The sequence below is a fragment of the Solanum pennellii genome, chromosome 4 (genome assembly GCF_001406875.1).
Source record: "Solanum pennellii chromosome 4, SPENNV200".
NCBI lineage: Eukaryota > Viridiplantae > Streptophyta > Magnoliopsida > Solanales > Solanaceae > Solanum > Solanum pennellii.
The window spans coordinates 75,313,042-75,325,009 of NC_028640.1; the positions used below are offsets into that span (position 1 = coordinate 75,313,042).

Below are 11,968 nucleotides of genomic sequence, written 5' to 3' on the forward strand. Positions count from 1 at the left end.
CAGGGGTTCAGATGAACCCCCTTACTATAAGGTGGCTCCGCAATTACAAAGCTATTTTTTAAAACAATACTCTTAACAAGATTTTTTCCATTCACATTGACTCTAATCCAGTATCTGTTTAAGAACGTAGAGATCTCGACTATTCTATCATACGAAATATATAGTAAATATTATTTTACCAAAATAGCATATAAATGAATAAAGGAATACAAAGAAAAAAGTAATTCTCTTACTTTCAATTTATGTGTCACTTGCTATTTTTGAGAGTTAAATAGTTTAAATTTGATCAGAAATTTTCACATGAAAATTAAAAAACTTATATATCAGTAAATTATATAATTTTTTTTATAAATCACAATAATTAAAAAAATATATTAAAAATTAATTTATTAAATTATTTTCACATAAATTAAGACGGAGTACTAATACTAAAATAATCACCGAACGAGTTGATCAATCCAAGTTGGATACTTGGAAACAAGTATACCGTACAGCAACAAATAGAGTTAAAATAAATAAAAAATTACAAATTGACCCTTCAAAAAACACATTTTGTAATTATTCTGTCACAATTTTATTTTTATTTCTTCTTCTCTTTCATTCTTCAGACAAATATCACCGAAGCGAAAAAAAAAAAAAATTTACATAAAAAATCCTCCTGAAATAACCAACCCTAGTTCATTTCTTCTTTCTGTGTACTTCAATGGAGCCTTTACACAGAAGGAAGCTTTCTAACGCCAATGGCTTATCATTTTCTGCTAAACAGCATCCGTACGACGGCGTTTTAACAGGTACACAAGCGAAGTTTGGAGCTCCGGTTTTACCTTCCGGTGCTCCGGATTACTCCGAGATTTTTGGTGGTTCTCGTGATTCTTCGATTCCGGTGCTTGATCTTTCTGGTATAGATGATGCTGCGGTTTCCGATGATGGACGGAGCTCCGATAAACTGGATTATTCCAACATTTTTGGTGGTTTATCTCGGGAAGATATGGCTGTGCGTTATGAGGAGTTGTTTTCTAGAGGGAAACGAGGGAAACGTTCTTCTGCTAAATCTAGGTGAGTTCATTTTTTATGATTTTTTTTTTAATTTTTGCTTTTTATTTGAAGAGAAAATGGAGATTTCTGTAAGTGATGGAGCTAAGCTTGATGTGTCCTGTATCAGTTTGAATCGGTTACGAGTTTCGTTTTGTGGGGTTTTCTCGCTGTTCATTTTCATGATTGCTACTCGCTTTTTTACTTTTTCATTTATCAACTGGTTTTGAATTTTGCTATGTGTTAACTTGCTTGTTTTTCTCTATCTGTTTAGCTGATCATCTGTTTGTTTCTCGGCATTTATCTGCGTAAAACACTTCCGATTGCTTCTCCATACGAACAATCTCTGAAATCTTTATAGCTGTAACTTTGGTTGATATACAGAAAAGAAATAGGAAAAAAGGAAAAGGAAAAGCTCAATTGTATGAAGTTCATATGGCGCCGTTTTATATCTGTTCTAAAATTTGGGTTTTGCTTCAGTTTTTATATTCTTATTGTGCTTAACAAGTCCTTTTTCTGTTTCTCTACCTTAGGTGAGATTTATATGATTTTTGCTCTGCTAGGGAACTGGTAAAGTAGACTTTTTATATACGAACATGTATCATTGGTTGAAGCATTCAAATATTTCTGGTATGGAATATTCTTATGTAAACCTTTTTAGTAAAAAAGAATCTCCCATAAATTCTCGTTTGTTGCTCGTTGTGAAACATGTCGTCCTCTGTAGCTTATCTAGTAATCTGATATCCTTTTGCTTTTTTAATTGGTTAAGTTCTGTTGGTTTACAAAATGTTAATCCTGCTCTTATCCTTTGTAATGAAAGGTTTTAATATAAGTTTGTCGTGTTCTGATGTTTAATTGCACGTCTCTAGTCCTTTTAAGTATAAGCACTTAGACATGCTCTGTGGTTTGGAATTCAATGGACATTTACTGTGTGCATTGACCTTGGTTGGTCTGTTTTCTCACGTGTGGAAAACGAGAACCTTCCGTATTAATTTGCAATTCCCTTGATTGCTTTTATTTTCTGCATCATTTCCCAGATTTTCCCAGTTTGTCTTTGACGACACCATGTGCATTGGTGGACATTTACTGTGTGTGTTGACCTCGGTTGATCTGTTTTCTCGCGGGTGGAAACGACAACCTTCTGTATTAATTTACAATTAATTTGATTGCTTTTATTTTCTGTGGCATTTCCCAGATTTTCCCAGTTTGTCTTTGACGACACCATGTGTACTGTTGCTTTTGATTCAATATAAGTTATGATGGTTCCCTTATATTCCTGCTTTTGTTGCATTTAGGACTGCTTCGGAAGGATCCGATCAATTTAGTCCAAGTGGAAGGCAAAAAGAGTCCTCATGTGATGCAGTTAATCAATCTTTGGATGGGCCAAAACATTTTAACCTATCTTATCATAAGACCAGCCAACGAAGCAGAGATGGGTTAAATGGCATGACGCAGATTGCTGAACTGCATGCTGTCCCTGGTTTTACGCATTTTATAGATGAAAGTTCTCATGTACCAAAGACTGAATCCCGTCAACAAGCACCCTTTTTAACAGGTGATGTACTTCGCCAAAGGAGTTTTAGTGGGGAAATCTTTAAAGGACGTGATAGGAAGGGGGATTTGCATGTCCCAAAGATACAGAGTTCAGATGGAGTACATCGCAACAGGAGCTTTAGTGGGGAAATATTTAAAGAAGGACATGCTAGGAACAGGGATTTGCATGTCCCAAAGTTACAAACTTCAGATGTACATCGCAATCGGAGCTATAGTGGGGAAATATTTAAAGAAAGGCTTGCTAGGAATGAGGATTTGCATGTCCCAAGGAATCAAAGTTCAGATGGACATCACAACAGGCACTTTGGTGGAGAAATAGTTAGAGAAGGACCTGATAGGAGTGGGGACTTGCATGTCCCCAAGAATTTAAGTTCAGATGTTCATCATGACAGGAGCTTTAGTGGGGAATTATTTAATGGACATGATAGGAAGGAGAATTCGCACGTCCCTAAGAAACTGAATCCAATTGGTGAAGTGAAGGTTAAAAGTGGATCTAGTTGGGATGTGTTCAGTGATAAGTTTTTTAGTGCACGTGATGAATTTGACAAGAGATCAAGTTCCACTGAAGCGGCATCAGGTTCGATCCCCGTGGCTAATGACATCAAGGGCCAACCTTATCAATCAAAAATTAATGGTCCTGATTCCAAATTTGGTGCATCTGGAAGGGGTAGTCGTGTCAATGATACTTCACCACCTTCCTCTGATGAGGAACTTGATGCAAATTCGGCAGCTGCTATTTCTGCTGCCACTTTGAAAAAAGCCATAGAGAAAGCTCAAGAGAGTATTAGGCTAGCCAAAGAGCTAATGGAGAGAAAAAGTGAAGGTGTTCCAGCTTCTCTGAAACGAAGGCCTAAAGGTAGCTTAAAATCCAAGGATAATAGGGTTGAGTGCAATACAAGAAGTAACAGGGAAAATACTATAGAGTTGCAGGGAAAATTAGGTAGTGGATTGCCTCCATTTACTGAGGTTTGTCGGGAAATTCCATCAAGCAATGCTGTTTTGGCTTCATGCTTCAATCTTAAAGAACAGCAAAGAGTTGCTAGAAATGTTGAAGTATCTCACAGAGATGTAGCAGGAACTTGGTCTCCGGAGGTGGTAAGCAGTAGAAAAGAGAATACTCAAACCTTGGCATCTCAACAGGTTGACAGCAGTAATCACTCCCAACCATCTGTGGAGAATAACAGACATATATACAAACCGAAGGAGATGAATCCTAGTAACAAGACAAAAGAGCTTGGCGAAGCACCTGATTATACCAAATCAATGGGGAACATAAAGCCAACACCAAACATCCTTGGAAAGGCAGAAGCTCCTGAGGAATACAAGGATACTTACAATTCAGCTCTGATGCATGATTCTGAGGAATATGTAATTTCTGAAATGACCAAAGACTATTGTGTTGCTAAGGAGAAGGGAAATTGTTCTGCTGAGTTGAAGAAGTCTGAAAATATGAAGGTAAATTTTTCTGCTGAGTCGAAGAACTCTGAAAATATGAAGAACAATCTGGAGTCGACATTTGTTGAACAATGGAGTTTCAAGAACTTGCAGAATTCTCCGGCACCGCTTACTGAGGAGAAAATTGAGTTCCAAGAGATGGAGTATGATAACTTACATAACAACCAAAAGATACCTCTAGAAAATGAGACTCTGAACCATGAAGACCTGGAAAGCAGAATAGCATCGAAGAAGCTAGAAAAAGTTGAGATGGAAGAAAACAAAAGTAGATTGAGAAGGAACTCCGATGAAGAAGAAACTGGCATTGTGGATAAGGAAGCCTCTCTATGGGTGGAAAATGATGAGAAGCCCCAACATGGCTTCAAGAAAGAAGGCATTGACAGTAAACATGAAGATTTCCAAGGGGGACAGGACACTGGAATATCATATGGGATTCATGAGTGTGAGCCGAGTGAAAGCAAAACGAGTTACTCTTGTGAAGGGGAAGAGAGTGAGAGAAATCTTGAAGGATCTCAGAGGGTGGTACCTCAGAATATATCCATAGAACCTTGTCAGTACGAAGCAACTGAAGAAATAGAGAACCAAGCTGATAAAGTCACACAGAATAGAAAGACTGAAGCAAGTCAGAAGGTTGACGAAATTGATAGGGAGCTGGTGGAAACATCTGATAAGAGTGAGGGTGATCAGGAGACAAGTGTGGCTCCAAGTGTTGCTGATAAACAAAATTCGATGAGAACTATTTCTGAGCCTGATCACGATGGCAGTACTTGTTCAAGTGAGATACAAGAAGCTTGCGAATATCAACTAGAAAATGGTGACCTTGGAATCAGTCAGCAGGCAGCTGATTCTGAAGGGATACAAGGAGTTTCTGAAGCCATCAATGAGCATGCTGAGTGTGAGAAGTATGGAGCAAGTGAAGAGTCATCCAATTCTAGGGAGAGGGAGATAATGGAAACTGCTAGTGATCTTCAAAATGCTAGTGAAGGGGATGCCTCTGAGAGCATGGTGCAAGATACTTATGACTCCTCATCTGAGGATGCCAAGGAAGTGAGCCGAGGTTCCACTTGCATGAACACTGCGGATAATCTTCCAAGTGAAAGAGTGTTGTTTGAGACAAAGAGCTTCTCCAATGTCATTCCAGAGAATGTCAGTGATAATGAATCACATTTTGTACCTGAGATCCACCCTTCCGAAGAACAAAGGAAGACCACATTTATTGACAGAAACCTTGAACAGAAACGCGATGAGACTGGTAAGGAACCAGAAGAATCCTCAGATCCTGATGAAGGGGATGACTCTTGGGTCCCTAATCATGTAGAGAATGAGGAAACAATCAAGGTGGATGGTAGTGGTGACCAGGTTGAGAAAAACAATGATATTGAAGCAGCTCAGCAAGTAAATAAGTCTGTTGAGAACTCAGAAGAGTTGGAATGGTCTTCTTTACCAGGTGATCGTGAACCACTGGGCAATGATGAAGAGTTAAAAGCAGAACAGTATGAGGAAGCTAAAAATCTTGGCGAAAAAGTTGTTGTAGAAGAGGATACCAAAGAGTCGTTAACAAAAGAAGTGGACAGAAATAATGGTAGAAAAACTGAGGTAGACATGAGACAGCAAAGGGAAAGGGAAAAAGACAGAAAAGTGGTGGAAAGAGCAATTCGTGAGGCTCGTGAGAGAGCTTATGCTGAAGTCTGTGAAAGGGCAGAACGAGCTGCTGTGGAGAGAGTAACTGCTGAAGTTAAGCAAAGAGTAATGGCTGAGGCACGGGAAAAGCAAGAGAAGGCTTCTGCAAGTATCAAGGTATCAAAAGAGAAATCTTCCATTGAAGCCAAGCGTAAAGCAGAACGAGCTGCTGTGGAGAGGGCAACTGCAGAAGCCCGTGAACGTGCTTTAGAGAAAGCTTTATCACAAAAAAACATAGCTGAATTAAGGTCTCAAGTAGATAGAGACGGTGTTGAAAGATCTGCTAGTAGAACCAGAGAGAATAAATTGAAGCAAAGCCTTTCTTCTTCTGTGAGTATCATTCACTTTATTTCCTGCTTTTCTCCAGTGGATTTATTGTGACATATAGAGGAATGGTCTACTCATTAAATGCAGGATTTGGAGAAATCTGATGGAAGTAATAGTGAATCAGCTCAGAGGCGCAAAGCAAGGTTGGAGAGGCACCAGAGGATAATGGAACGAGCAGTATGTGTATCTAAATTCTATTTGTAGGATACTAGTTCCTGAACATTGTTCAAGCATGTTCATTTTTAACTTCTACTGATCTTTTCAGGCAAAAGCCCTTGAGGAGAAGAATCAGCGCGATCTTCTGGCTCAGAAAGAGCAAATGGAGAGAAATGTAAATTTTCTTGATATGATTATGGTGTTTGTGATGTTAACATGTTAGTTGTGCTTTGCTTATACGTGTGTTTAAATTTCAGAGACTAGCAGAAACTCTTGATTTTGATATTAAAAGATGGGCCAGCGGGAAGGAAGGGAACCTACGGGCACTGCTTTCGACTCTGCAATATGTATGTATCCATCCGATTAGTGCTTGCCCAAGTATTTTGCCCCTTGTCTGTTACTATAAATGTAGACTGAAGGGAAGCAAGAATCTCAAGATGCTACCTCTCTTTCATTAGGAAAATATATATTGATTGATCCTTCAAGAAACTAAAAGTTGGGGTGGCTTTTTTCCTCAGAAATATAATTGCAGTAACAAAAGTTTAGAACATGTGAATGAATCCCTTCCAAGTTCTCCTAGGCATTTTATTTCTGAAGTTCATTGCACTGACCTTGATTTAATCTTTTGCCCTGTTCACATATATAACATCCGTTGTCTCTAATTGTGCATTTTTTTTGCGAATGTAGATCCTTGGAACCAACAGTGGTTGGCAACCTATATCGCTGACTGAAATTATTACTACTGCTGCTGTGAAGAAAGCTTACCGTAAAGCAACCCTGTATGTTCACCCTGATAAGTTGCAGCAAAGAGGAGCGAGCATTCAGCAAAAATATATTTGTGAAAAGGTTTTTGATCTTCTCAAGGTAATGTTTCTATAACGGCATGTTCTGATTTGTGCTGTTGCTTGTTTTTTTTTCTTTTCTATTTTATGTAATTGAATCTCATTATTTTCCTTTTTGTGAACCAAAGGCCGCATGGAACAGGTTCAACTCGGAAGAGAGGTGATGCAATGTTTGCACTGTCCTAATGTTGGTCATCAGCTTTTCAAGATGGAAAATGAAATTTGTTTTGTAGATACATTGAATTATTGGCAGTCTAATCTTAGACATAAATAGTAGCTCATCAGTTTGCAAACTCAGGGTAGAGTTGTTTACAAAATGTTGAAATGCAAGGAAAATTAGGCGTAGATAACGCCTTAGATGTATGTGTTGACTAGGTGAAACCTGGTTCACTAGAGATGCTGTGTAGCTTGACATCTAAAACTTTGGTATGAAATGCTTTTAACTGAAATAGGATTTTTAAAACTTTGGTTGTTGCCTTCGTATCACTCAGGTGATCATATCCTATCCTCACATCCTCTGCTCCCTTTTGCCTTTTGGGATGAGGAAGAGGAAGCCTATGAGCCGTTAGTGGCTACAAGAGCTCCGGCTCCCAGCGAGTCAGTTAACAAGTTCACTGCTCATCGGTGAGACAAAGGAAGCAAGGCCATGTGCTGAATAAAGATGGAATCCTAATCGAGCCAAGTGCACATCCCCTGACTATCCTTGAGTACATAGTGCGCTGAGTGTGTATCTCCTGCGTACATACCCTAGAGCTATTGCTAGATTTCATCCAAGTCGAGCTGTAGTTCTGCTTCCGTTTCAAACCTAGCTAGGAAATTGAATTTTCACCCTTGTCCACACAATAGCAGCAAGCTCCACTTCTGAAACAAGAGAAAAGATCTTCTAGGGCCTTTGGATTGTTACGATCAAGTGGAGATTGTAACTAATCTATACCCTATAGAGAGTTGGAGACATTTATTTATAGGATTAACGTCTAAATGACGAAGACCAATATGAGCATAAAGAGATCGCTGGAGTTCTATAAACAGACATAATGTACCAAACAAAATACTGTGTCTAGGAACAATCTCAGTATTAGAACAGACAATGCAATTACAAGCCCATTACATGAAGCATGATTGCATTTTGTGCATGCATCCGGTTTTCAGCTTGGGGAAATACAATTGAGTTTGGTGCTTCAACCACGCCATTAGTGACTTCAACTCCCCTTTCTGCAGGCAGACAGTGCATAAAATAAGCCTTCCGTCCAGCTATTTTCATGAGTTCTTCGTCAACCTATTGATAAATAATAACATGTTAGGGAAATACTAGCTAGAAAGGAATTCAAGCACAGCAAAACTTTTAGATGGGTATTCATAAAAGCATCAACATCGAGGGGCATTTCTGGGAGTAGCCTCCTATACTACTGGTTTTGCCTGCTTTCCTGGCAAGCAATTATATGTATATATGAATAGGTGTCTTGTACTACATGCACAAGTCGAATAGACTAGATAGAGCTTAGAAATTTATCACACTCCAACCTGGAATCCTTGAAACACCTGACGACGCTGTGCAGCTTCTTCTTTTTGTCCCATACTCGCCCAGACATCAGAATATACAACATCAGCTCCTCTAATTGCTTCCTTTGGATCATTAGTTATCTCGATTTTGCTGATTCCAGCATCTTGTGCTTTCTTAACTGTTTCTTCATCAGGTTCAAAACCTTTTGGACAAGCACAGACAAAGTGGAAAGGAATTACTGAAGCAAGTAGCAACCAAGAATGCACTATGTTATTTCCATCTCCAATATAGACAACCTGAAATTTGCAGTCAACATTGAATTACAAAGATCATGTCACCAGAACAGAAATTGTAATATCACCAAAAGTTGCCTGAAAGAGCTAACCTTAGTTCCTTCCAGCTGACCAACATGTTCAATTATTGTGAGGGCATCTGCCATAATTTGGCAAGGATGGTTGTAGTCTGTAAGGCCGTTAATCACCGGTACAGTTGCATATTTAGCAAGATCTAGAATGTCCTGCAGCAGCAACAAAAAAACGATAGATAAAATTATTATATTGCAGTTGGTATGAAAGAACAGGCTTAGAAATGTCCAATCCTCCCCTATCAATTACTCAGTTCAATATCTCAACTTGTGCAAAACCCTGAGGAATATTTACGAGTGAATAACCATAGCACAATTAGCTTTTAGGGAAAGGCAACATCATTCAACTGTTTTTTTTTTTTGAGGAAGGTAGCATATCATTCAACTGTTATTTACAGGTAATACTAATATATTAGATAAAAGATGGATCCACAATTCAGCTCCAACAGAAAGATCAAAAACTCTTGTTCCAACTTATTAAAAGGGGCAACCAAATACTTAGAAGGGACAATGCTATGAAGAGAGGATTTTAACAGAGAAAACAGAAGCGTCGACTGGACAACTAGCACAAACAAGAGTGTTAGCAGTGCTTCACTGAAGTACACCAGGAAGAAACCAAAATAGGAAACTCACCATGTACCAGGAAGAAAAACAGAAAACTCACCAGCGTACCTGATGAGCAAAAACTCGGGCCATAATGATATCATTATAGCGAGACAGAACACGAGCAATATCACGAGTTTCTTCCCGTTTACCCATCTGAATGTCATCTGGTCCCAGGTATATAGCATGCCCACCAAGCAAGTAAAACCCTGTCTCAAAGGAAACCCGTGTCCTCATGGATGGCTTAGCAAAGATCATCGCCATAGTTTTACCTTTAAATGGGAGATATGTCCTCTCCCCTGATTTTATAAGTTCTTTGACCTCTTTGGCTCGATCCAAGATGTTCAAAAGAGTTGATTTGTCAAAATCAGTGATGTGCAAAAAGTCCTTCTGACTAGCATTTACTGGAATTAAAATAAGACACATCAGAAATATCTTCTTAAGCCATTTTTGAATGAAACATGGGTTGATCCATCATCTGAAAAACTAGAAGACACAGTATTATTGTCCTCACGGGTTTGGAAACTTTTAATATAGAAGCTTGTGATCTCTGGGCTAGAAACACAAGCTTGTGATCTCTGGGCTAGTGTTTGCAGTTGAAATAAGAATCCTTAGTGTATGTATACATTTTCACATCATCTAATTATAACGAAATTCTCCTGGTATATCAAAAACAAGGTAGAGAATGATAATACTTTTGCTTGTTGCCAGTAAATTCCTGAAACCGTGTGCCACGAGCTTTCAGGAATTTACTGGCAACAAGCAAAAGTATTATCATTCTCTACCTTGTTTTTGATATACCAGGAGAATTTCGTTATAATTAGATGATGTGAAAATGTATACATACACTAAGGATTCTTATTTCAACTGCAAACACTTGTAAAGTGTTCTCAATTATCCGTACAACAAGGTATCACAATTAACCCCAAAAAACAGTTTTTGATTCTCTAACTTTGTGCCTTGTGACCTCAACAATTTTTTACATAAAAGCTCTTGAGAATACTAGCAACTCAGCAGGCAATAAAAATGACCATGAAACATGCATACAACTCCTGGAAAATTAAAGACTCAAATATGGCTACCAGTCTAAACAGCACATGCATGGTCATTGGCCTTTGGACAACTCTAACTAATAAGTCGGAAATTCGAATTACATGGAAGGTAAAGGTAAGTGTGAAATCAAGAGATCCAAAGACAAAATAATCAGAAACAAAAGGTGGATGGTATAACAGACTTGATGATAAGCTAAATAAATCGACATTCACAAGACTAAATAGTAAATCAAGCTAACTTAACAAATAATCTAGGTTTACAAATTACAACACACTACACACTTAAAAACTAGCACGATCCAAATGCCAAATCAAAATTAATCGAACAGAAAAGGAAATATCGAGAAAAAGAAGCGAATCATTACCATTGACGGACGAAGAAGGAGATGCTGCCGGAGAGGTGGCCTGGCATGAGACACGTTGACTAGTGGCCGGAAAAGTGATCGGAAAAGGTGCAAATACGCCTGAAAAGCGCGACGACTGAATGCCAGAGCTTGAGAGAGAGGAGAATGAAACGGCATCGGGTGATCGGAGGGAAGTTAAGTGAGAGAAAATGGCGGCCATGGTTAAACTAGTTCAGATGGTAAAGGTCAGTACAGTGGATTTGTTAATAAACCCTACTCAAGCATAGTTTACGTCTACATTTGTCAGCTTTAATTTCTTTTATTTTAGCTAATTATTTTTTCGTGTCTCGAATAATTTTATCAAATATTTGTTAGAATCAAATTCACGCACACACACTTGATGAATGAAGAACACAAGAACTTTCAAGTGAAAGAGATGAGAATAGAGAGAGAAAAAGAAAACTCAATATTTCGTGGTAACACCCTGTGAGTAAACTTCCACGATGATGGGGTATATATATATTAATAAATTAAAGTATTTTTGGTTACAGATAATAAATGGAGAATAAATAGTACAGTTTTGGGCATAAACTTATCTAAGTTTGAATTTAAAATAATAGATCAACGTAATCAATAAATTAATTGTTTTAATATTAAGCTCTTTAAATATTTTTTAAAATACTTAGCGTTCAACTATTGGTTATAATTTAATTTATTAATATAATTTATAAATCAATTCACTACCCACTCATTACTAACTAAACTCCACCCAATTAATAATTCAATTATAATATCAAAAAATTGCCATAAACACTACTAAAACACAATGAATTATAGATTCCTGAAAATGACATGCAAAATTATTCGAGTCCTTATCGAAACCCCAATTACATTTAGGTTGAGCCGCTTATTTAGGAAGAGACTTTTAATAGGATTGTCTTTCAAGATTGAATTAGAAATTTATGATTAAATGTAAAGAAGTAATACATCCCGAAATTAATTCATGCACTTTTTAAAAATATAATTTTATAAATATTTGTGATTTGTTTTAAAATCTT

General features: G+C 37.8%; 2 protein-coding genes across 2 annotated transcripts; one reads left to right on the top strand and one right to left on the bottom strand.

Moving 5' to 3' along the window:
* Positions 1-592: 592 nt before the first annotated feature.
* LOC107017861 (auxilin-like protein 1) lies at positions 593-7,509 on the top strand. The gene is made up of 7 exons (XM_015218140.2): positions 593-1,056; positions 2,328-6,051; positions 6,136-6,225; positions 6,314-6,379; positions 6,462-6,551; positions 6,892-7,068; positions 7,175-7,509. The coding sequence occupies exons 1-7, from the start codon at positions 704-706 to the stop codon at positions 7,208-7,210; spliced, it is 4,536 nt and encodes a 1,511-aa protein (XP_015073626.1). The 5' UTR covers positions 593-703; the 3' UTR covers positions 7,211-7,509.
* Positions 7,510-8,040: 531 nt separating this feature from the next.
* Positions 8,041-11,201, bottom strand: LOC107015574 (ornithine carbamoyltransferase, chloroplastic). The gene is made up of 5 exons (XM_015215887.2): positions 10,932-11,201; positions 9,584-9,918; positions 8,933-9,064; positions 8,568-8,843; positions 8,041-8,322 (listed from the first exon to the last, which is right to left on the bottom strand). Exons 1-5 carry the CDS (start codon positions 11,128-11,130, stop codon positions 8,140-8,142), a joined length of 1,125 nt encoding a protein of 374 aa, XP_015071373.1. The 5' UTR covers positions 11,131-11,201; the 3' UTR covers positions 8,041-8,139.
* Between the last annotated feature and the right edge of the window lie 767 nt (positions 11,202-11,968).